The sequence below is a fragment of the Phodopus roborovskii genome, unplaced genomic scaffold (assembly GCF_943737965.1).
Source record: "Phodopus roborovskii unplaced genomic scaffold, PHOROB, whole genome shotgun sequence".
Taxonomy (NCBI): domain Eukaryota; kingdom Metazoa; phylum Chordata; class Mammalia; order Rodentia; family Cricetidae; genus Phodopus; species Phodopus roborovskii.
This window is the reverse complement of record NW_026126651.1, coordinates 8,529,148-8,555,000: the sequence shown is the minus strand read 5'-3', so window position 1 is coordinate 8,555,000 and position 25,853 is coordinate 8,529,148. Positions and strand designations below refer to the sequence as shown.

Sequence of the window (25,853 nt, the reverse complement as noted above, 5' to 3'; positions counted from 1 at the left end):
CCAGGTGAACAAACAGAAAGGGCAATTTTAATTCTAGAAAGACTTTCATTTTATCCTAAGGTCAACAAAAGTTAATTGCTCCTACTTTTATTATGCCTTATATATGAATTTTCTTCAGTTTAAAGTTTCAGCCAGATGCTGGTGGTGCACGCCTTCAATCCCAGCACTCGGGAGGCAGACGCAGGCGGACCTCTGTAAGGCCAGCCTGGTCTACAGAGCTAGTTCCAGGATAGTCAAGGCTGCACAGGAAAACAAACAATTTAAAGCTTCATGGTACCATTTACAATCTATTTTCCATATTCTTTTTATTTTTACTTATGTGGTAACCAAACATACAGAGTCAGGATGGCTTTGGGGGCAAAGGTGACCCAATCATGGTCACGTACGTGGTTTTTAAAAATTGTCAGTTAACTGTTCTTTGACAAACTTTTAAAAGCTTTAAAGAATTCTGTTGAAGTAAGTGTTAGGTGTCCTGGGACAGGGGTTCCTCATGGCTGTGAGGGCCACACCTCTGTAAGAGCCACAAGTACTCTTGGCACTGAGCCAAAGCCTCAGCTTCCTGGAGATAAACTCTTCATCTTCAAACTCACAAGTTAGAGGTTGCTTTTTTGGTTTGTTTACATCTGGAAATACACCAGTTGCAGGAGGAGTGGGAGATTTCTCTTCAAATTCTAAGGCAGCCACCAGCCACTAAACTGTCAAAAATGAGTGATCTCATTTGGATTTAAGATGCATAAAATAAAAAGTGTATTTTAATCATCCCTTAACTTACTGGTTGGGGGCGGGGGTTTGCTCTGGCACTAGGCATATAAAGTAGTTTCTTAGTTTCCCTACTCAACCAGGGGAGAGCGCACAGCACATTCCACGCGGAACCTCACGGATGGGTGTGGATGGGTATTGAGAATAAAGAGCTGTGGGAGGCAGGAGAAGAGTTCCTTGGTTCCTGAGGGGCATGTGACCGCTTGCTTTGATAATTTCTTAGGCTGGCAGAGTTCTGAAGCGCACTGCACTGTGGTAAAGATAGTTTAGCTGTGGGATTTTATCAACAGAGGCAGCGGATGGAGGGGAATTTGTGGTGAGGCAATTCAAGGTTTTCCCACTGTATCAGATGTCAAGGCAGCAAATAATGTCAGTGCTTTTGTTTATTTGTTTTTGTATGTGCTGGCTGGTTTTATGTCATCTTGGTACAAGCTAGAGTTACTCTGGAAAAGGGGCCCTCAAGTGAGAAGACGCCCTCGGTAGACTGGTCAGGGTGTGAACTGCTAGTGCTTGTTTTTGATTGGGAGTTCTGGCTCATTGTGGTCAGTCCTGCGCCTGGGGCTGCTGGTCATGTACAAAAGCAGGCGGAGCAAGCTAGTCAGCAACACTCTCCTGGCCTCTGCTTCATTTCCGCCTTCAAGTGCCTGCCCTGCCTTGAGTTCCTGCCCTCACTTTGTTTATGATGGACTGTGATGTGGAATTTGTAAGCTTGTAAGCGAAGTAAACTTTCCTTCCTATGATCTCCTTGGCTACAGTGTTTAATCACAGCATGAGAAACCCTAACTAAGGCACATACAGTATGCCCCCCCCCCCCTCTTAGACCCTCCCAACTGCATGTTCTCATTCTTTCTCAAAGAAGAAAAAAAAAAAAAAGCGAGCACATGGAGTGTTTTGTGTTTGCTAACTGCTCCTGGAGTGGGTTGATACACTAGTGTGACTCCATTGGAGAATACTGGTTTTCTCTTCCCCTGTAGGTACCGGTTTTAAATTGCTCTTGAGGGAGAATGGGACTTTGTGTTTACTTTTCCTCCTCAGTACTGGGATTGTGTCTGGTTTGAACTTGAAGTCTATGTATGCTGTCACAGTCTCTGAGTTCATGTTAGTACCAGCCTTGTTATGTTTACTTTTTTTGTACCTTCTCTTCTGAGCCTAAGTGCTAGCTAAGTGTAACAGCTTCAAGGCTCTGAGGGTTCTTGGGGGCAGGTCTTCTGTGAGTAATCGGTGAAGCACAAAAGAGTGTCTTTTCTTCCCTTCCTTTCTTTTCTTTTTTCTTTTCTGAGACAGGGTTTCTCTGTGTGGCTTTGGAGGCTGTCCTGGAACTCAATTTGTAGACCAGGCTGGCCTCAAACTCACAGAGATCGTCTGCCTCTGCCTCCTGAGTGCTGGGATCAAAGGTGTGCGCCACCAAACCCCAGCAAAAGAGTGTCTTTTATTTTTGAGACGTCTCACTATCTCGGGCTAACCTCAAACTTACAATGATACTGATCTTTTAAGCACATGTTAATTTTATAAAATAATGGACTCAATTATAACTTTTCCAAGCAGGAAAGTATTTTATACTTCTTATTCCCTTCTCTTGTCTATCACCCTTCTCAACGGTCATCTCAGATAATCCCTTCTTGGATGTCGCGTTTTATCATCACTTTTATTAGTATATGCAATAATAGATTTCATGATCACTGTATTCATATTCTTACTCTCCATTACCATCTTTAGTCATTCCCCCCAATAATTCTGTTTTCATCATACACACACAGTTATAGATGTGATAATGTTGTTTATGATCTAATAAACTCACTGAAGATCAGAATGCAAAGCCAGCCACACTAGTCAGCCACAGAATCTGGGCAGTGGTGGCACACACCTTTAATCTCAGGACTCAGGGAACAGAGGCAGATGGATCTCTGTGAGTTCAAGACCATGCAGGGCTGCATGAGAGTGAATCAGTCTGAAAGAGAGGTAGAACTCACATCTTTAATCCCAGCACTAGAGAGGTATGTAAGGAAGAAGCAAAGGGTCTCATGTGGGATTCAGTTTCTAGTCTCAGGGAAGACGGGACCTCCATTTCAGCTTGGCAGAGGAAAGAGCTACTGGCTGGCTGCTTTGCTCTTCTGATCTTCAGCTTGAACTCCAGTATATGTCTCTGGGTTTTTAGCATTCGTGCTACATGTAGATTCCACATATAAGAGAAAGTGATATGTATTTTTTCTCTTATTAACCTCTTTTGATCGCTGTTCCTTGTCTTTTTTTTTTTTGCCAACTATCATTTTTAAAAAACATAATTTTGTCGTGTGTGTGAAATCTGTATTGCTCATAAGGGAACAAACATGAAATATTTGTCTTTATGAGCCTGGTTTGTTTAACTTAACAATGTTTTCCAGCTCCATCCATTTCCCTGAAAATGATGCAATTTTGTTCTCCTATGTCTGAATAGAAGTCCATGTGTATATGACATGTTTTTCTCTTCATTCATTTGATAGGCATTGACTATTGGTATTTTTTTGACTTGCGAACACTGCTGTAATAAACATGTATATGAAGATAATTTTCTGGCATTCTGGCAGTTTCTTCACGTAAAGGTCCGTAAATAGTATAGTTAGGTTATTATGCTTCTTTAGTTTTTGTAAGTACTTTCATACAGGTACAGATAGGCTTACTGGTTTATATTTCCACTAATATGTTTCCCTTATTGCCTGCACCCTTCCCATACACTTCTTGTTTTTTTGATAGACATTCTGACTTGTTGATATCAATTCAGTTTTGGTTTGCATTTTCCTGATGGCTAAAGATGTTAAAACATTTCTTTTTTGTCTATTTATTGGTCACTTGTGCTTAAAAATGTGTGTGGTGTGTGTGTGTGTGTGTGTGTGTGTGTGTGTGAGAGAGAGAGAGAGAGAGAGAGAGAGAGAGAGAGTATTTGGGGTATGTGAATATATTCTTTGTGTATATGGGGATAGAGGACAACCTCAGCTGTGCATCTTTACCTTGCACCTTATTTGAGACACGAGTGTTTGGATAGCTAAGATTTTTATTTACATTTTCCCCGACTCTTCTACTATTTTTATTGCATTTTACTCATATCTAATGTTACCACTGCCTAGCTCACTTTGATAGTTTTCAGTTCTCAAGTTTTATAGGCTCTCATAGTTTGATTCTGTATAACAATGCTGATCTAGATGATGAAGCTATTGATAATCAATGGCCACTCTGGCTTTTTTTTAAGGGTCAGTTAGCTTCATTCTATTCTTCTGTATTGATTTAGAAAATGTGCAGCATACTTTGGAGCTGTCAGAAAGCTGGGCTTAAAAGGCCAATAATTTGCCTAGGAGCTGCTTAGGTTACTTGCTCATAAACAAGTAAACCAGACATGTAGAATGTGATAGGAACAGTGTAAGCAGAATTCCTTTTTAAAAAATGGTGACAGTGTATAGAAAATTTTGTTCATCTTGTTTACAAGTTCTTGTACTTCTTCCCTCCCTACATGCTCCTGTCTTTGTAGCTGGTGGCTTCAGTCAGATAGAGCATGAGGGAGTTAGGCTTAAACTTAAGATGACACACATTCGTGCTCATTAAAGAGAACAGTGCCTGCCTTAGATTGCCTAGCCTATTTCTTTTCTTATGTGGATCTGTTGGAATTAGAGTCTGACAGTCTGGAACTCTTCACCTGGGACTTCATTTTTTCATCTAGAGATCCCTCAGAATCAAGCCTGGAAGCGTTTTTTTGTATGGACGCTGCTGTCTGACCTGTTTCTCCCCACATGGTGGATATTCATTACAGTGGCCTGTTTGGTGCAGCTTTGCTTTTGGGATGTGGTAGTGATTTCTGCCCTGAGAATCCTGCAACTTTTCATTCAGCATTGACCAAGTGTGTCTTAGAACCTTTAATGTGGCCAGGTGGCGGTGCATCCCTGTAATCCCAGGCCCCCCACCCCCGTGGCGCACCCCTGTAATCTCAGCACTCCGGCCAGAGACAGATTTCTTGTTAGTTCAAGGCCAGCCTGGTCTCAGCTTCTACATGCAAACCTTTATTTTCAGAAGTCAGATGAAAGCTGGACATGATGGCTCACTCATACCTTGTGATTACAGTATTTGAAATACTACGGCAGGAGCTTTTGTGCAGGTTTGAGGACAGCCTGGGCTGCAGAATATGAGCCTCAAAAAACTGCAAAAAATTAAGTTTATAAAAAGTTGTAAAATAGAATAAGTAAATAAAAATGTTGGTGAATTTTAGTTGGTTTCATGCAGTACTTGGGGATCAAACCTAGGGCTTCACCTCTAAGCCCTATCCTCAGCTTCCATATTGAAAATTTTATACTTAGTGTACAAAGTTGAAGTGTTTTGTTGTTTTAGGGGCATATAGGAGTAAGCATGATTTTGCACATAATTTGAATCAGCTGTGATAAATTTGTGTGTTTCCTTGTGTTGTGATCTCTGGGCTCTGTGACAAGGTTTATTACTCAGGATTCTCTAAAAAACAAAACAGATAGAAAAAAATAGAGAGGAGCTTAATTTTTCTTTTTAGATTCATTTTTTGTGGGGGTATTTTCTCCTGTGTGTATGTATACTGCATGCGCCTCTGTACTACTCATGGGAGTCGGAAGAAGGGTGTCTGATCGCCTAGAACTGGAGTTACTGATGGTTTTGAGCCACCATAGGTCCTTTGCAGGAGGGCCTCTCGTTTGAGAGACAGTGGCACAGAAGAGGCTGGAGGGAGAAGGGGACATTCAGAGATGCAGTTATAGTTTAGTTTCAAACTATATTAAGAGGGGAAAAAAGCCACAGCTGGCTCTAATATCAGTGAAGGAATTTCAGAATCCAGATAAATGACCTTGGCAGGAGTAAAGGCGGGCAGCCACAGAGCTGTTTCCTTCTTCCTTGTTCTTATCTAGGCTGCCGCCTGGTGATTTCACCCACATTTGGGGCTGGTCTTCCTGGGTCACATAGTATGATCGAGGAAATGATCTCTTACTGGGAAGACTTGATTCTAGATGTAGTAAAGTTGACAACCAAGGTTTAGTCATCACGCGTGGTCACAGCAGGGGACAAAGGGACAAGCAGAGTGTGAGGGACTTTATTTAAGTCCACATGTGAAACTGGCAGTCTGTGACACACTTCTCTCCATTTACCAGGGCAGGCCTGGTGGCCGAGCCCCAAGTCTGTGAGGTGAGAAGTGTCTCATTGAAGTGTACAGGAGTAGGAATGAACCTCCATTGCTCTGTCCCTTTGTTTGGAGTGCTGTCTTGGAGCTGTCTCTTGTGTCTGCCTCCCTATTGGACACTGAAAGTTGCCATTTATTTTTGTTGCGTGTGTCCTGCTGGAGAAGCAAACCTAAGGTTTTGTGCACGTTGGGCTTGCGCTTGGCCATTGGTTACAGCCAAGAAAACTGTTATCATTTAATGCGGCATATATCTAATAAATACTGTTTGAACAGTGATGTTAGGGGGCCAAGTGTGGTGGCTTCGATCTGTAACTTCATTCTCTGAGGCAGGCGCTCTTGTTCTTCAAATCCAACCTGAGCTACGTACGCTAGTCTGGGATGCAAAAAGCTGGAAAAAAAGTATTTCTGGTGGATCCTTCCTCCCTACTTTGTGAACTCTAGTTTTTACATTAGGGAAGTTTATTAGTTGGCTCATTTAGAAAATAAATGCACCATCTATTGTAAACCTGTGTTATTGTTAGAGCTGTGGAGTGAGTCTTGTGGTGCTGTGGTTCTTATGTCCTCTAAAGTCCAACAGTATTACACCACACATCCCCATAGATGTCTGTTAAAATTGTCATCATTCACTAACAAAGCGGCGTGGTTTCCAGATAGGCCTAATAGATTAGTATATACTTCCTATATTCATACAGCTTCCTTTCTTGACCCTCTCAGGCCTCAAACCCCAGTTCCTCCTGCGTCTGCCTCCTAAGTGCCAGGATTATATAGGTGTTACCACACTGATCCCCAGGTGTATTTCTTAAGGAACACTAGGTGCATGAGAAAAATACTAACTTCTGTATATGAATCTTTAATGATGTTTGAGAAGTTGGCAAGTGTATTGATAACCTAGATTTATGTATTGTTATATGTAATTTTTTGTTCTTTTCCTTACAGCAAAGTTATATTATGGAATATCACCTAAGGTTGGAAATAGTTAAAAACAATTTAAAGCTAGCGTTTATAAAATTATTCCAAAATTTACTTTGTATTACAGTAGTCTTTTGCTATAAAAGAAGAAATATAATTGGGTTAGTGCTTAGTTTAGATTAGTATTTGTATTCTAATCAGTAGCAGTAAATAAGTTTCTCCTTTGTGAGCACAGACATGAAGTAAATAATTTGAATTGTATATGAGCTGTCATGATCATGTTGTGAAAATCTCACTTTATTTTGTATCATTTAGATTTGAAGACTATCATCCTTCCTCCAGTTCAAGCATTTTCTCTGTTCTGTGATCAATGTCACTCACAGGAACTTAAGTAACAAACGAAATGAGCCTGGGGCGTGGAAAATATGACTTTTATATCGGTCTGGGGTTGGCTATGACCTCCAGCATTTTCATTGGAGGGAGTTTCATTTTGAAAAAAAAAGGCCTTTTGCGACTTGCCAGAAAAGGTTCCATGAGGGCAGGTAAGTTATGCCCTGGAGGTATCAGAAGTACATAGATACTCAAGCACTCAGTTTCTTTGCATATGGAAACACTGTCTTCGTGCTTTGTGAATATATTAGAACATTTGAATGTTTAAGAGATTTCTGAATATTTGTTGGGTAATCAGACACCAGTTTTGTAATGAGAAAAATAAGTTGTCAAAAGTGATTAACTGTTCACTTCTATAGTTACTGTCAAAGTAGGAACAGGACCAGTGCCGATTTAGTTTCATTATGTCTGCACAGGAGGAAATAGGCTCTGACTGGGATATTTTGTATGTGATAGTAGAATTTCTGACTTCCACCTTAGAAGTTTTTCTTGATTTCAAATTGCATGAGGGAAAGAATGGCCTTGCCTGGTTTGAGTACTCCCCTAACTGACCTGAATGGTGTAAGTTGTTTCCCCTCACATTGCTGATATGTTACAAGACCCTGGAGGATACTCGGTACACGTGAAGCTTAGTTCGCTCCACGGGTATCCACTACAGTCCCAGAATTATGACTCTGCCTCCTAAGTGCAGGGGTAAAAGGTGTGCACCACCACCACCCACCTCACTGTGTTTATGGACAAAGGCTGAAGTATCAATTGCTTCCTCACTTGGTTTGGTCAAGGGGAAAAACGAAGGGAAAAGGAGGTTGTCTCCTGGCAGCCCAGGTTATGAGCAGTCTTTGTATGAGCACAGTGCTCTCTCAGGTGGGGCTGCACACATCTAAACAGCTTCCTCCTTTGAAGGTGAGCTATTTCTGTAAGGCCTTCCGTCCAGAAAGGCCCTCCTGGGACTTAACTCTAGCCCGGGCTGGCTTCAGACGTGCAGGGTTGTTCTTGCGGGAGAATTGTGTGTTGGGTTGCAGGGGTGTACCACTATGCCCAGCTTTGCTACTTTTTGTTGGTTTATTTTCCTTGTTTATTAAAGCTGCTGTTTAAACTACAAGGGTTAGGTTTGTTCTTTAACTCAAATATAGTACTAATGTAAACATTTTGAAAATTTTTCTCAATCCTCATGTCTTTTTACAGCAATCATAAAATATCCAAGAAATCTCATAATCAGACATTTTAAAATCTGTGATTACTTAGTAACTGACACAGCTTTTACAAGAGAAGATAATCTTCCAAAGAAATGAAATATTTCTTCATTCACAGGTCAAGGTGGCCATGCATATCTTAAAGAATGGTTGTGGTGGGCTGGACTGCTATCAAGTATGTATACACAATATTTCAAGTAAACATTATAGCTATATGTTAAGATATTGACATGTTACAGCTCATAATAGTAAATTTTAAAACTTAACATCTTTTCATAAGTTAGATTCAATAGATTTAGGCCTATAAAAATAACGCAGTTAATTGCTTATTTATTTTGAATAAGATCTTAAAAAATAATCAAATTAAAACATTTTTGATATATCTTTTCCATTAAAAACATTTACAGGATAAGTAGGTTAAAAGGTATGTGTATGTTGGGGTACGGAAGAATAGAGCACATGGCTAATATGTAAAAACCCAAGATTTGATTCCCCTGCTACCAAGTGTGTGTGTGTGTGTGTGAGAGCCGTGTGTGTGTGTGAGTGTGTGTGAGTGTGAGTGTGTGTGAGTGAGAGTGTGAGTGTGTGTGAGTGTGTGTGTGAGAGCCGTGTGTGTGAGTGTGTGTGAGTGTGTGTGAGTGTGAGTGAGTGTGAGTGTGTGTGTGAGAGCCGTGTGTGAGTGTGAGTGTGTGTGAGTGTGTGTTTGAGTGTGTGTGTGAGAGCCGTGTGTGAGTGTGTGTGTGTGAGTGTGTGAGTGTGTGTGTGAGTGTGTGTGTGTGTGAGAGCCGTGTGTGTGTGTGTGTGTGTGTGAGTGTGTGTGTGTGAGAGCCGTGTGTGAGTGTGTGTGTGTGTGTGTGTAAATGGGAGTTAGTAGGAAAAAAATCAGATTTTTAATTCTTTTCCTTTATTAGCTCTCATTCTAAATTGGAAAGGAAGTATCTATTTAACAAGATGTTTATTTTGGTGAAGAGGATGGAAAGATGGCTCAGTGGTTAGGAGCACCTGTTGCTCTTGTAGGGGACCTGAGCTCGAGTCCCAGCACCCATATGGTGGTTTACAACCATCCTAACTGCATGCAGTTCCAGTGTGTCTGTCCAACACACGTTTGTGATGTGTGGGCACCAAGGACACTCACAGTATGCATACATGCATTCAAGTTAGACTCTCAGGGAACTCGCTCTGTAGACCAGGCTGGCCTCGAACTCACAGAGATCCACCTGCCTCAGCCTCCTGAGTGCTGGGGTTAAAGGTGTGTGTCAAAAATGAATCTTTTAAAAATGTGAACTAAAATGTTCTTGAGACGCCTGAGACTTTATATTCAACAGGTGCTTATCTGTTGATCGCCTCTTGTATGTCAAGCATTGTTAGTGCTGAAGATATACCAGTAAGAGGGGAAAAGCACCTGTTCCCCCCAAAACCAAATCCTGCTTACCAGAAGCTTATATTTTAAGTGGGGCAGGCAGTAAGCAGGAATAGTAGGTTAAAAGGGAAGAGTGTGTGTGTGTGTGTGTGTGTGTGTGTGGTGGCGCATAGCTGGAAGGGGATATAAGGGGGGTGTGAACTGGAGAGTAGATGACTGACTCTTAGGTAGGAGACCACAAAGGTCACACCTTACTGCAAAGATAGTATTGAGTGGTGGACAATTGAGGATGTGAGGGAAGGGCATTGGAGAGGAAGGAAGGAAGTGTAACTACAGACCTAGCTAAGGGTGGTGACAAGCCCATGAAGGAGATAGCCTCTATGATGTCCCCAGTCCTTCTTGCCTCCTGTACTCACACTTTTGGGTAATTCTCCTTTACATGGAATTAGTGCTAGCCCAGTATGATCACAGAATCCAGGAAAGTCATGATGTATGCCTTCTGAGGCTACATCATAAATGGAATTGCCTTTACCCCCCTCTTTTTTGGGGGGAAGCCAGCTCTGCTATGTTGTGAAGACATTCAAACTATCTTTAGAAAGATCCCTGAACAACAGCCAGTCATATCAGTGTGCCACCCTGGGAAAGACTCTAGGCTCTAGAGACTGCAAGCTTGCTTTACTTTACATCTGACACAAGTGCTTTTGTTTGTTTTTTGTCTTTTGAGACAGGGTTTCTCTGTGTAACAGTTCTGGGTGTCCTGGAACTCACTCTGTAGACCAGGCTGGCCTTGAACTCAGTGAGATCCGCCTGCCTCTGCCTCCCAAGTGCTGGGATTAAAGTTGTGTGCCACCACTGCCTGGTTATTTGCTAAAGTCTGGGCCAACAAGCCTTGTCAGTAAAGTGTTACCTTTACACTGGCAAAGTTAGAGTGATGTGTTCTCTAGCACTAGAATTTTAGCCCCCAGGGAGCATTAAGGAGAGGCCTGAAGTAAGGGAGTCAGAGCAGTAACGACAGTAGGAGATGCTCTTGGAGAAATGAGGGCTCTTGCTAAGTCATGTGGGCTTTTGGGGTCACAGAAAGGATGTTGGCTTGATGTTAGGTGGAAAGCCATTGGCGATCCGGAACAAAAGGTGCGATGTCCTCTGTCTGGCTGCTGTGCTGATGCATGGACCATGTAGAGACTACAGTCAGGTGGCTGGGGTTAAAGGGCGTGACACCATGGACCAAGGGAGTGCCAGGGAGTGTAGTGAGAATTCTGAGTATGTTTGAAATGTAGAGCTGACAAGATGTATGTATTTTCTTACTGGTCAAATGTGTGACATAAAGGAAGGACTGAAGACTTGGCCACAGTCTTCACACAGAAATGACTGTGCTGGTGCTAAAGGTACAGCAAGGCCCTGAGCAGATCAGGAGTTGGTTCTGAGGACATTAATGTTAAACGTTCACATAAAATATTTAAGCAGGTGAAATTGGCAATTAGATAGAAAGGTCTGGACTTCTACCAGGTCATTCAGACTAGTGGCCAAAAAATTGGAGTACTTATCTATGTAAAGCCAAAATACTGCAGGAGGTCATTAGGAGGTAAGAACATGTAGACGTTCAAATATCAGATACTCAAAATATAGATTGAGTTACGTGTACACTTCACGAGTAGAGGAGAAAAGATACTGCCTCCCCACAGTTGGGAGGCGGAGGCAGGCAGATCTCTGAGTTTGAGGCTGGCCTGATTCACAAAGTGAAGGCAGCCAGGGCTGTTACACAGAGAAATCCTGTCTTGAAAAAAACCACAAAAATAAAAAAAAGTGTTGGTTTTTTTTTTTTGTTTGTTTGTTTGTTTTTTGTCTCCCCCCCCCCCCCCTTTAGTCGTCTTTAAATCCAGGCTCTCACAGGGTATGGCTGCTCACAGCAGAAGCAGACAGGTCTCTGTATAGCCAGAGCTACACAGTTAGGGCCTCGCACATTAAATAAATAAAGGGCATTGTCTCACATAGCCCAGGCTGGACTTAAACTGCTAAGGTAATAAATAGCTAAGGACGATCTTGAACTTCTGACCTCCTGCTTCCACTTTCCAAGTGCTGGGATAAAGGCATGTGCTCTCATCTAGTTTTACACGAAACCTTTGAATGGCAGAAAAAAGTGCAGCTGGTTGTAGAGGTGCTGTACTTGAGCCAGGCGCAGGCAGTGGTCTGTTCTTATAGCCCCGGTTACTCTGAGTGCGGTATGAAAGACCATTGGAAGTCAGTGAGGACGATGTAAGAAGGCTTAAAATGCAAACACTACACCCCCCCTCCCCATTTGACAATGGCATGTAATCAGAATAGACTCTTTGGTCAGGGAGAAAAGATGTGCTGGTTATTTTTTGTCAATTTGGCACAAACTGTGGAGTCATCTGGGAAGAGGGAGCCTCAGTAGAGGAATTGCCTCCATAGCACTGGCCTTTGTGCTTACCTGTGGAGCGATTTCTTAATGATTTATATGAGAGGGCCTGGTCCACTGTGGCAATTATCAATCTGGGCAGGAGAATCCTGGCTTGTATAAGAAAGCAAGCCAGCCAAGTTGGATAGCGATGGCACAGTGGTTAAGGGAACTTGTTGCTTACAGAAGAGCCACGTGGTGGCTCACACTTCAGGGGAATCTGAAGTCCTCTTTTGATTTCCTTGGATAGCAGGCAGTGCATGCAGTGTACATGTATACAGATAGACAAAAACACTCATATATTATACAGATTATACAGATACACACATGTATTAAGAAACCCAGAAAGCAGCTTCCTCCATGGTTCCTACCCTGACTTTCCTCAGTGATGGACTATGAGTGCTTCGTATGTCTTATAAAAATGTAATAAAACATGAAGCCTGGAATGGTGGCTGGCACATGACTCTGATTCCAGTGTTTAGGAGGCTAAGGCAGAAAGATCAAGAGTTTGAAGGTCAGGAGCTGGAGAAATGGCTCAAAAATTGAGAGCACTGGTAGCTCTTCTGAGGACCTGGGTTCAGTTCCCAGCATCTACATGGTTGCTCACAACTGTCTTTAGTTCTGGGATATCTGGTACCCTCTCTGGATTCTGTAGGCACCAGGTGTGCATAGGGCACACAAGCACACATGCAGACAAATCACCCATGCACATAAAAGTAAAATTAAAAAGTATTAGGTCAGCCTAGGTTACATAATGAGAGCTGGTCTCAAAAAGGTAATTAAAATAAAACAAAAAGAAAAACAAAAACTTTCCCACCACCACTAAGTAGCAAATGCCCGCCAAACAGAAGGCAGCAATGAAGCATATAATAATAGTGCACGGGATCAGTGGATCAGCATTTTCACTGGAAACAAGTTACAAAGCTGGAGAAAAACAGGTGCTTCTTCAAAAGAATAAAGCGCCAATGTGATAGGACTAGCCTTTGATCCAGGACCGCTACAAGCTCTAGAGGGGCACCCTAGACAGGTCTTCATGTTGTGGTGACCCCAACCATAAAATTGCTTTCTTTGCTACTTTGTAACTGTAATTTTGCTACTGTTAATTAATCTTATGTAAAAATGTGATATGTGGCCCCAAAGGGCTCATGACCCACCGGTTGAGAGCTGCTGCCCTAGAGGAAGTAGGTAAGAGATAGTGAAACTTTGAATTGGACTAACAAGGGTCAGACTTTGGTTGCCAAAAACAGAAACTATTGCGTGTTCTGGCCGGAACTCTGAAAGGCTTGTCTTAGAAGGAGGTAGACTATACACTGGCTCATCACTGGATAAGTTCTTGCTTTGGTCCTCAATTGGTGGTGTCTGTGCACCTGGCAGAGAGCAAAAGTTCTCTATTGAAAATATATCCTCAGGCCCTTAGTATCTCTAAGGTTGGGTTTTTTAAAAGGAGGGTCCACTAAAACTTGTGAAATTTACTTTTATATCAGTATCTGCTTTTTAAATTATGTTTGTTATCCTACCTTTAAGCATACACTGTGCTTTTTAAAATTAAAAACTGTAGATTGTTTCTTGAGTTGGATACCAGGTATGGTAACCAATAACATACGTGGGAGAAGGTGCGGAAGCCAGGGACGGACAGTATGGCTGAAATGTGTAGGCATTGACCTCACCCCTGCCTAAGAGGTGTCTTGTCTGTCCCTTCAGTGGGAGCTGGGGAAGTGGCCAACTTCGCTGCATATGCGTTTGCTCCCGCTACACTGGTGACACCGCTGGGCGCCCTCAGTGTTCTTGTAAGGTAAGATCTATTGTATGTCAGTGCGCTTGAACAGCCTTGAGGACTTACTATTCTGTAGTCCTGCCTTCTCAAAGTCACTCACTCTGTATCGTTACTGATTTATGGGACAAAATCACTGCATGCTTCGGCTTGTATGCAGGACCAGCACATTAGTGATTTCAACTTTAGAGAATTCCCACTTTCACTTGCCTAGCATTCACCATTCAGGATAACATACTGTGGTAGGTAGGCTACTATAGAACACTAACTGCTATAGAACATCAAGTCTCGGAGGAGGTTGTATGCCTCTAAAGACTGGCCTAAGGTGCTTGTTTCGCAAGACCAACATAAAATTTGCCCTGTTTTGTTATTGTAATGATTAGTCCAAATAGCTAAGCCTGTTTGAAGGTTTTTTTTTATTACTATTTTGAAAGCTAAGCCCTTTTATTGCCCTTTCTAATAAATTACCTATAAAATGAAGTTGTTTTATCCTTAACTTTTCTTGTATTATACTATGATTTTGTTTATCTGTACTTTCTTTTTAGGTTTGAGTAAAACTAGGTTGTAAAAACTTGTAATTTGTAGGCAAACTAATGGATGCTCATTGTTTCCTGGCTGTATTTCCAGGTAACTTAGGATGATTATAGGCAAATCTTACACAATTAAATCAACACATAAAGGCTGGCAAGATGGCCCAGCAGGTAAAAAGCACTTACTCCCGAGTGCTGGGATTAAAGGCATATGCCACCTCTGCCCCACCAAAGGCCACATTTTTATCTTACTAGTTGGATGCCCATAAATCAGGTAAACGCAACCTTTAAATCTTTGTAACAGTTTTCTGATTGAATGTATATTTTCTTTATCTAAAAGCAAGAGGTGTTTTTGTTTGAGGTCAGTAATCTGCATTGCTAGTCTGTTGACTTTTTAAAAGTGAGAAAAAAAAGCTAATTTAAATGTTCACCCTGTTATTCTTCCTTTTTAGTGCCATTCTGTCTTCATACTTCCTAAATGAAAGACTTAATCTTCATGGGAAAATTGGGTGTTTGCTAAGTATTCTGGGGTCTACAGTTATGGTCATTCATGCTCCAAAGGAGGAGGAGATTGAGACCTTAAATGAAATGTCACATAAGTTAGGTGATCCAGGTAAGAAAGGCTTCATCGGTGTTACCATACTTGATATTTTAACTTGTTTCCTTGAGTGTACATCGGATACTTCTCCATATGGTTGCAGTAGAACATCTAGTCTTAAACGCCGTGACTACTTACTTCCTCCCCCTTCTTTCATTGCCTGTATATCCCAGGCTGGCTGCCAGCTTGTGTTGCCTGCGTCGGTGTCACAAGTCCCGGGCCTTTAGGTGTGCATCGCCGCCGCCCCCCCCCCTTCTCTTGTACGTCTTGAAGTTTGCCTCAACTGATCGTTGTCTTACTTGCTTAGTTATCCCTGTGAAACGGTCAGTTCCTCTTACTGAGGCAGTGTGGGCAAACTTTGACCCTGTGTCCCCTCTCACCTTTGTACTGCTCTACAGTGGGTGAGTGAGTGCTCTGAGCCACACTCTGTTGCACCATGTATAATACAGCCTGTGTTTTTGTGTGTGTGTGGAGGAGGGGGCAGGGTGTCACCTGGTTTGTCTGGAAATCTACATACACTAAGGTGGCCTCAAACCCACAGAGATCCGCCTGCCTCTGCCTCCCAAGTGGTAGGCTAAATTAGACTCGGCTTTCTCAGATTTGCTGTGTTATTTGAATTATCTATGCTCTCTGGCACGCAATTTCTGTTGGTGCCTTTCTATCCTTGTTTTTGTCTGCTTTAACTACCCTTTATTTATGGAGTGTGAAGCAGGGTGGCTTTTTGACACAAGGTCATGTAGCCTAGGCCAGCTTCAACTTTCGTTATAGCCAAAGGTAATCATGAATTCCTCATGGCTCTTCTCCATTTCCAGACTACTAAGGTAACGAGTATATGCCCCACCCCCCTTCCCCCCCTTATCTTAAAATGCACAAGGTCGTTTGTGTGCTCTCTGCAGTGGAGGACACCCCCTGGGAGCTGTGCCTGGCTCATGATTGTCCCTCAGCATCTGTGCTGCATCTCTTCTCCACACTCAACCAGAGCCCCAGCCGTATTTCAGGATCTCCTTATGACTCGATGCTTATTCTAGTACTTGCCTTGTTTTCAGATGTGTCCCTTGGATGGAAAACCACTTATATGTGAATGTTGAATATTCAAGGGTACTTCCTGCAGTCTCTACTAGCTTTTCCTTCTCCGTTCTGGTTATCATTTCCCTTTGTGTTGTGATTTAGAATACTTAAGTAGGTGCAAGAGACTCCTTTAAAAATGTTAGTGGTAGAAGTCTTTCTTTTAAGCTATGAATTATATTTTAATTTTACAGCATGTATTTTAAAGTGGTACTAAGGTATTAGACTCAGGGCTTCACCCATACTAGGTAAGCACTCTGGCCTCCAGTATGTACTATTGTTACATGTTACCTTTCATTAGTAACTTACAAATTCCATAAATTAATTCATCAAATAGGAAGGAGTCAATTTTATAGGCAAGATAAATCTGAATATACAGTACTGGGGGATTCATAAACCATTCCTATTGAGTTTGTTTTAAATGTGCATTGCATTCTGATTCAATATAGCTTTTCTTTGCTTCCTCTAGGTTTTGTTGTCTTTGCAACATTTGTGGTCATTGTGGCCTTGATATTCATCTTTGTGGTAGGACCTCGGCACGGACAGACAAACATTCTTGTGTATATAACAATCTGCTCTATGATTGGAGCATTTTCAGTCTCTTGTGTGAAGGGTTTGGGCATTACCATCAAGGAGTTGTTGGCTGGAAAGCCTGTCCTGCAGCACCCCCTGGCCTGGATTCTGTTGCTTAGCCTCGTGGTCTGTGTGAGTACACAGATCAATTACCTAAACCGGGCTCTGGACATTTTCAACACTTCCATTGTGACTCCAATATATTATGTGTTCTTCACCACTTCAGTTCTGACTTGTTCCGCTATCCTTTTTAAAGAGTGGCAAGGTATGCCTGCTGATGATGTCATTGGCACTCTGAGTGGCTTCTGCACAATCATCGTGGGCATATTTTTGTTGCATGCCTTTAAAGATGTCAGTTTTAGTCCAGCAAGCCTGCCTGTGTCTTTTCGGAAAGATGAAAAAGCAGTGAATGGCAGTCTTTCTAGTATGTATGAAGTTCTTAGTAATAGTGAAGGCGGCTTACCCTGTGGGACTGAACACACTGGTGACAATATCTCCCGTAGAAATGGAAACCTGACATCTTTTTAAGGATATGATTGAAAACCTATAATTGTTATAGTGATTTCTGAGTATCAGAATGTATCTGAAAAAAAAAAAATACTGTCCTCAAATAATGTCCTCTGAAGACAATCTTTTTTAAGTTTTCACTGATTTGGATCAAGAAATTACTTTTCTTATATTTAAACAATGGTAGCTCCCTAAAATGACCTCAGTACATGGCTAATTTCTAATAACATTGTATTATTGTAAAGGTATTTTACATTTTTATTCATTCTCCAGAAATCTAAATGCACTAATGACAAATTTAAGCCTTTAAAAATGTTTTATTTTTTCCATTGGTGATGAACATTAAAATGTACATTTTGTGATTCCTATCCCATCGTTCCCTCGCCAGACTATGGTTTTTGATTATATAAATGTATGTGTATGTGGTTCCCAGAGAATTATTCTCAGGTGGTGATTTGTTTCCCATTGGAATTTGATGGCTTCCTTTTGGAAAGCACCACTGTGCTGTCTGTCAGTCAGTACTTCCCATGTCCATAGTGACTGTAGTGACTAGAGGTTTGTGTCGTCTTCTGTGAGCGAGCTCTTGGACTCTTCGGTTCGGTGTATATCTGTGATGGACTGTGCTGTCATTCAGCCCTTTTAACAACTCTTAAGATGTCACAGAAAACTCATGCAGTTTGTCTTTTGTTTTTTCGGGACATGGTTTCTCTGTGTAGTCTTGGCTGTTCTACACCTCACTCTGTAGACCAGGCTGGCTTCAGACTCAGTGACCTGCCTGCCTCTGGCCTCGCAAGTGCTGGGATTAAAACTGAGCACCACCACAGACAGCTCATGCAGTTTCTTAAACTTAGAAACTCATGCTTGGATAAAAGGACAAATTGGAACAAGACTCTTATTCTTAGCTTTAAAATGGTCTCTGTTTAAACCTTACATATTTCAGTTTTTTAGCAACTGCAGGATGGCCAATGTAGGGAGCACCGTACAGCTTCAGACCTGCCCACTTCTCAGTCACGTATTGGCCAGACAGACACACACACACTCTCCCGCCAGACTACCCTGATGATAGGAAGAACTGAACTTAGGGCCTATGCATGTGTTTTGTTCTTGAGCACAATTGCATAGTGGCTTGGTACCAGTTTTCTGAAATCTTTATTGGGGGATGTTGGGTGTGGGTAGGTGAGACAGCTTTGTATTACTGAGGAGCTCTTAAACCTTTTCCCTCAGTGTGGCCATCTGGGTGTCAAAAGTATCTCGTATATTCTACACAAATGTTCTTACACTGAGCTACATTTTCAGTTTTCCTATGTAACTTCAATACCAGAGATAGTAGTCTCCCTCTCCCCCGCCACACTGTAAGTCTGTTTATGTACTGTTACCTGTTTTACTTTGCACATGTAAAAAAGCCAATGTTTATTCCCTTGGGGATGGAAAGTTTCCTCATTGAGAATGAATGTGTTGTACGTGAAACACTTTATACGTACACAAACATTTATTTGGGCTATCACTTGGTAACATAGTCGTTAACTTTTAAAAAAGTATTTTAGGTAACTTTTTGATAATAGGCTCGTTAAAGATGTAACTCAGGTTTACAGTACAGCAGAATGGTACCTACCTGTGTTTTATTTTCTGTGTAAAATAAAGCTCAAAGCTTTTGGACTTTGGCGTTTCCCAGCCCAATGATGTCACTTTGTGTAAGTGTTTTTAAGACGGGGATCTTGCTATGTTCCTTAAGCTGTCCTTGAACTCCAGGGCTCCAGTGATCCTCATTCCTCAGCTTCCCAAGCGGCGGCTGGGAGGATGTCAGGCGCACATCACTGTACCCAAGTCTGTTTCTTTTCTATCTGCTTTCATACTTGTAGTAGTAGTAGAGCCGAGTGAGACAATTCCTCCAGCAGTTGAGAAGGCAGGAGGGAGGCTGTTGTAGACAGGGCTAAAATTCTCCCCAGTCCCCTGGTGGTCTGTCTCGTCCTCCGTGGACAGACAGCTGTTGTCTCACATGTGGCTGACTTTGCCCAAGCCCAACATGTGCTAGCTGAGGGAATGTCCTGCCATGCCAGCAAGTGAACTCAGACAGATTGCATTGATTTTTATTTCTCTAATCTTTAAATCCTATCTCACAAATCAGATATTATCACTTTTGGATTTTGTGGAAGCAGAGGAAACAATTTTGACATAAAAGGGAACAATGACTTAAGACAATCAGAAAAATTCCTAAATAAAGCCAGTCATTAAGTTTAACCAAAATTGGTAAGGAATTTTTAAATTATAATTAATTGTTATTATGCTGCTTACAGGACAAGTGAATTTAGTATTTCATAGCTAGCTACTGGAACATTCAACCTAAAAATACCTGTTAAGACCACAATAATAATGGCAACAATTGGCAACCAAGTTCTCATACTTCCCAATTCCAAAGCATATACAATTTTAGTCTAGAAAAATAGTAAGTTTTATAAAGTTAAGCTTCTGAATCAAAAAGCACCCCCTTTAGTAGGTTGAGACAAAATAACCCTAGAAATTTCAGTATAGTTTACATAAAGACAAGCACACCATCAGTCAGTCACTGGATGTTGTGAGCTTAGCCTTAGCTGCTGGCTAAGGACTGGTGGATGGGTGGTTGGAAGCAGCGCACGTGCTCCACAGGTGTGCTCTCCCCGTCACCAGATTTCAAGTACTTGTCCAGGACAGTGATGATCTCATCATTGAGAATCTGGAACTTGCGGATCCTCTCCACCATCTTCTTCAGTGGCTACAATTACATCAAACTGTTAGCTTTGCTGTGTAAAAGTGCAAGGACTCTACTACAGAAACAGTATAGAAAATTACGTTCACTCCTGCCATCTTTTAAATATTGCCATGGAATGAATACATTCCAATTTAAATTCAAGTCTTTAAAGTATAGTCCTATTCACTTCATTTATCTGATGTCTGTTGGCTAGGAGTGGTGGCTATAACAGTACTATGTAAGATGAAAAGAGTTTTCTGTGAGTTCAAGGTCAGCCTGGGGGTACATGGTGAAGTTCTAGGTCATGTCTAGGTGATGCTGGGTGACCCTGTTCTCCAAAGCCCAAAAGCAAAGAAAAAGAACATTAACACGAATACAGTATGTTTAGTAGGCAAAGACCTGTGAACTAATAAAATATTTAAGTTGTGCATTTCCAGTTTAACAGTACTATGAAGAAGAAGATGCTTGGCTGAATCTTTGTCTGGATAAAGGTGACAGACACTCAGAACTTCAAAGTGTTCCTCTGCCCACACAGGAAGCAAAGATGAGAAGGGTACACTGGGATGGAGAGAGAGCCTGGTCTATACCTGGAGCCTTCACGAGAAACTCTTAATAACACGGGGTTAACAATCGGCAATGCACAGCAGCAAATCTTCAACATTTAAATCCCGTTAAACAACACAGAAGCTTGCAAATAGGTCATGTAGCAGAAGGATACGACACAGACATCAGAATTGGAATATAAAGTAACAAAAGGGGAAGTGTTCCAGTTTAAATATTCCTGCCAAGATTTTAACCAACTTAAAATGCAGAAAAAAATGTTTGAACGTAAAATTCCCAGTTAGTTAACTCAAAGATACAGGAAAAAGTATTTTGGCTATATTGAAAACAGAGGTGCAAGAGCTACCATAACCCTTGAGAAATGCCCACAATGAATTCCTTTGCACCCGTGCATATTTTTCTAAAAGCACTTCCCAGGTGGGACTGACAAGAGCTTTGAAAGCTGGATTTGTGCAGGCGGGCGGGCGGGCCCCATCATCTGATTAGAGAAGTGTGAGTTGGGGACGGAAGATGTGGCAAAAGTGGATGGTTCTTTGTGGCTTGAAAGTGCTGTGTGGAAAGCATGTGAGGAAATGAGCCGACAGCAGGAAGTATGCCTCATTTCTACAGTTAGAGGGTACTGATGGCTGTGCCTCCAGTGACCTCAAGACTGGAAGCACAGTCATCCTTCAGGGCCCTGGGGTAGGGGACGACGATGATGACACACGCACATTTAAAAGTGAGATAATCAATGGCAGTATTTCTTAAGCACATTGTGATTAGTTCTGGCAGCAACCAAAATCAGTCAGCCAGTCACATGGAAGGCAGAAAAAGTCTCACAATAATGTTCTAAAAGGAGAGATGAAAGAAAGTGTGAGAACATAATAATGGCTGACTTATTTTCTATAATTCAATTACGGGGACCTTCATAAGATGAGGAAGAGATGATAAAAGCAGTTACAAAAGCACATCATGACTTGAAAGCCAGAAGACTAGAGCGGTAAGCCAATAACCTGAATAGAGAGTCTCTACAGTAAGATGGGAAGTAGATCTAATTGCAAAAAGAAAAGGAAATAGAGCCAATTTAAGAAGAACTTTCTGGATTTCTTTTTGTTTAAACTTGCAATTCCTCCCCAAGAAAAATGTGTACGTACCACATTTTTGATGATCTCATCCTTGCCGTCATGCTTCTGAACTTTGAGAAGATGGTAGCAGAAATCCAACACGGCAAAGCGCCGCTGCTGTCCAAGAAGGACAATGATCATACATCCAGCCCAGTGGAGCCCGTCACCAAAACACTGCCTGTGAGAAACAAGCAACAGGATGGACAAACAGACAGACTCCAGTGAGTCTGTCTCCAAAGAGCAGTTATCAGGGTCCATTAAGTCTTTTGTCTATACAGATTCTTAGGAGAATGATGAGCACAAGCAATCTCCCAACTTAGGTAAATGTCAGTTTGGTAGGAACAACTCTATGAACATACTCCCCAGAAACAGATTTTGCCTTGAGTTGCTTTGGATTCAGATAACTCCAGTATCCTTATCTTGAGTCTTTTTGGGGGGGGGCATTATGGAAGGAAACCCACTGTACTAGCATCTAGCCAGTGGGCAATGTCTGCACTCTCTAGAAGAGCTTTGTCATCAGTGCTGACTTGGAATTCTTTCATCAACCACCTCCCAAGCAGTAAGTACTGTCCTCTTCCAGAGAGTGAGTCACAGAACACATACTTACTCCACTGTGAACTCGTGTGTCCCTACAGGAATGCAGTACACAAACTGCATGGCACTCCACAGCCTGTGAAACTCCACACACTCATCCACATGCATGACTCCATTGCTGGGCAGAGGCCCCCGCCAGATAGGATCATCCAGAAAGGTCCGGATCCGTGTCAGGATGACCTCAAACATGGATAGGCCGCAGCAAAGCCGCTCCTTGGTCAGTAAGTCCCCTTCTCTTGCTATTGCAATTTGCTGCAAAAAGCACATGGAGTATTATTATAAGCCATGGAAATAGAGTATTGGAGGCTAAAAACACATTACCCATACAGAGCTCAACGGGACATTCCCGTTGCTTATGACATACTAGATAGAAAATGCTAAGCTGGCAGAAGAGGGTTTGTGGAAACAAGAATTGATAAGTTAGATCAGTAATTAAGTATGTCGTAAAGATTAAAATAGATGAGTCAAGAAGAATAAAGTACACCTATCTTTAACTGCAGGCAGCATTGACTCCAGGTCATATGGTAATCACACACAAAAATTCTACTGGGTTTCTAGTGGGTAGAAGCCAGCATTGCCACTAAATAAAGTACACGCACACACGGTTCAAACTGATACTGTGCTAACAAGTATGGCAGATCTAGAGTAAACTTTATTCTGGTACTCTGCCTTTTGTTACAGTTCTTCTTTGTTCAGTGGGGCAGTGGTGGTGTACGCCATTAGTCCCAGCAATAGGAGGCAGAGGAGGCAGGTGGAGCTTTCTCTGAGTTTAAGGCTACCCTGGTCTATAGAGTACGTTCCTGGACAGCCAGTGCTACACAGACCAACCCTGCCTTAAAAAACCAAAAGAGAAAATAAAGGCTTTGTTCACGAAAGGGATGTTTGACAACAGGTCACATCTTTTTTACAGCTTTAGAGTACATCTATGTTTCTGACATAGATGTTTAAGGCCTTTCTACCTAACTGTCCTAATCCTCCCAACTTGCTGCACTAGGACACCCCTAGAGATGGAGATCTGAGCACAATGACATCTGTTTCCCACCCTTAACTGGGCTGATGTGGACTTCCGCCCGTTTGCGATCCCTGGTGACCACAGCACCCCTTACCTGTGGGGTTCCCAGCCTCTCAATCAGGGGCACAAGATGCAGCGCGGCATACTTGGATTCCAGTCTTTTCATTTTGGCATCAACTCTCTCCCCCTCTGTATGGGAAAATAATTTATCATGCTCTGTCCTTACACAAGACTAAGCAAGTGCAAAAATTTAATTTTTTAAAAGGACCCAAAGATACAGTTATTTCCATGATGTACATTTCCCTTTGGAAAGAGTATATTGTAGTATATTAAGATAGCTCATTTACAACTTCCAGCTGATGTTTACTTGTGCAATGTATTAATTTGTAAATTGTTTCATGCAATTATCAGCCCACAGAATAGGGGGCATGAATGAGTTTACATTTAATACGTAGTTTTCAAAACTCACTGAAAATTCTAAATGTGACCTAAAGCACAACCGTGCCATGAACCTCTTTACTCCTCGTCCCCTGTGACAACTGTCAACTTAGTGGTCATCCTTTTTCATCCGTTTTTTTAATCTCCGTTTCTGTGCTATTTTGAAACAAATCCCAGATGTCATTATAGTCATACTCAATGAATACTAACTAGATCAGACATTCCCCACAGGGATGCCCTGGCTGTAACTGAACTCTGGTTCGTGATGCAGACGACTCACCTTTCACATGGACTCGAGGCAAGATGTTCTGGAAAGGGGCTGCATGCAACAGGTCACAGACTTCTTCTAAAGACTGAGGCAGGGTAGAGAAAGTTAGCCTGGGAAGGGATCCCATTTAGTATAAAATAAACATTAGTCTGTCCACCGGAGTCCCTGGGATAGTGGGAATGTCCCGTTGAGCTACTTCTCTGGGGCACAGGAAAAACTGGCGTTAAACTGAGACATCCACCTGCCTCTGAGTACTGGGATTAAAGGTGTTCACAGCACCACTGCCTGGCCTTGAAACTCCTGAAACATCATATTCTTGTTTTCCATATGTAAGGAATCAATAAACAGCCAGGAAAATGTGATTATGTCCAGGTGGTGGCATACAACTTTGATCCCAGCACTTGGGAGGCAGGGACAGGTGTATCTGTGTGACTTCAAGGCCAGCCTGGTCTACAAAGCAAGTTCCAGGACAGCCAGGGCTACACAGAGAAACCCTATCTTGAAAAACTGGAAGAAAAAAAAAAGTTGACGGTACTTTGCAATATTGCCCATCGCATATCCTTACTAAAGCACTGCCACAGCCACAGCAAAAAGTCCGTTGTCATCAGCAGTGAACAGCCTTGAGCTGAGAACTCACCAGGCTCTGCTCGATGAGCAGGCAGAAGAGGACAGCGTTGCCCACTTCCCGCAGGCTCTGGAAGCACACTGTCTTCAGCTCCGCATACTCCACGATGTCCTTCAGCTGGTGGTGGAAGAACTCCAGGATGCCTACGGCAGCAGAAGCCAGGGTGGGCGTCAGGAACAGCATGAGCGCCTGCCGCTCTCACACCACCTGGCTGTGATCACCACAGCCTTCTAGCAGCGACGGTTTGGATCACTTGCCACATCCTTGAAACCAAGACCTAGCGTCTGACACCATACTAGCAGAACACAGCATCTCCAGTGGGTTCAGGTAAGGCATTTGAGAAACGGGATGCATCTATCCAGAAACCCTGCAGTGACAATTCCCTAAAGTAACGCTGAGGTCACGATGGATATTTATTTGGATGGCCTCATACCAGCCTGCAGGAAGTCATGTAAATTGACCTGGAAGTATATATCCAAGGACTCTGGGTGAAGTTCTTAGAGCCTGTGAGCCAGATAGGGCAGCATGTTTTCCAGACCAAGAAGACTATCAAATGGGCGAGAGACTAGGGGAGGGAGCAGGGCCCTGGGGCCGCTTTGAATGCTTTTAAGGCTAGGAGGGCAACAGGACCTGGTAGTTAACGGCCCTCGTGGTAGGGAATCATTTTCAGGAGCTGGGATAACAGTGTATTCAATACCACACTATCAAAATCCTTGCTGGTTGACAAGCTGGTTCCCTCAGCTTTAACTGCAAGGAATCATCCCAAAGTAACTTCCTGCCTGCACAGTTTCAAAGACAAATCCTGTCTGAGCCTCTTTACCCCACTCCTCTCTGCTGGGAAAGACAAATCTGATTCTCCTCAATAGCTTCCAATTTGACTCCGTCCTCTGGAGGGAGGGATGCACTCACGAGGGACGGGCACCCCAGCCAGCCCTGCTCACCAGGAGAGCCGTACTCATGCCGGGGAAGGCGGCAGATCTTGGGCATCACTTCCATCAGAGTTCTCACATACTGCAGGATTGTGCCTTGCAGCTGCAAAACACAAAGGCTGTGTTAGCCGCCAGCATCCATCCCCACGGAGGGCTGTGGCCAGGGAATGAAACCCCTCCGGTGGAAGGATAGGGCCCTCCACCAGATTATCTACAAAGACGACTATGTCCATACTCCTTTAAACCCAGCCTCGCTTTTGTGACAGACGTGGCCAAGTAGCTCCTATGCTGATCCTGTCAACACCATGAGTGCCAGCAGCTCCAGGAGCATTAGCTCTCTCTCACAGGACAGTTTTCTATGTCCTCTGA

At 42.6% G+C, this 25,853-nt stretch overlaps 2 protein-coding genes across 2 annotated transcripts in view; one reads left to right on the top strand and one right to left on the bottom strand.

Moving 5' to 3' along the window:
* Window positions 1–17,604, top strand: part of Nipa2 (NIPA magnesium transporter 2) — a 23,858-nt gene extending 6,254 nt beyond the window's left edge. The window contains exons 3-7 of the mRNA XM_051174286.1: window positions 7,142–7,368; window positions 8,528–8,584; window positions 13,887–13,977; window positions 14,939–15,099; window positions 16,619–17,604. Of these exons, the coding sequence (XP_051030243.1) occupies window positions 7,230–7,368; window positions 8,528–8,584; window positions 13,887–13,977; window positions 14,939–15,099; window positions 16,619–17,250 (1,080 nt within the window). The 5' untranslated portion in view covers window positions 7,142–7,229 and the 3' untranslated portion in view covers window positions 17,251–17,604. The remainder of the gene's footprint in view (window positions 1–7,141; window positions 7,369–8,527; window positions 8,585–13,886; window positions 13,978–14,938; window positions 15,100–16,618) is intronic.
* A 1,102-nt stretch (window positions 17,605–18,706) lies between these two features.
* Cyfip1 (cytoplasmic FMR1 interacting protein 1) overlaps window positions 18,707–25,853 on the bottom strand; it is a 67,138-nt gene continuing 59,991 nt past the window's right edge. Inside the window, 7 exon segments of the mRNA XM_051174283.1 lie at window positions 18,707–19,978; window positions 21,649–21,796; window positions 22,226–22,464; window positions 23,319–23,413; window positions 23,943–24,015; window positions 24,568–24,698; window positions 25,497–25,587. Coding sequence (XP_051030240.1) covers window positions 19,814–19,978; window positions 21,649–21,796; window positions 22,226–22,464; window positions 23,319–23,413; window positions 23,943–24,015; window positions 24,568–24,698; window positions 25,497–25,587 — 942 coding nt within the window. The 3' untranslated portion in view covers window positions 18,707–19,813.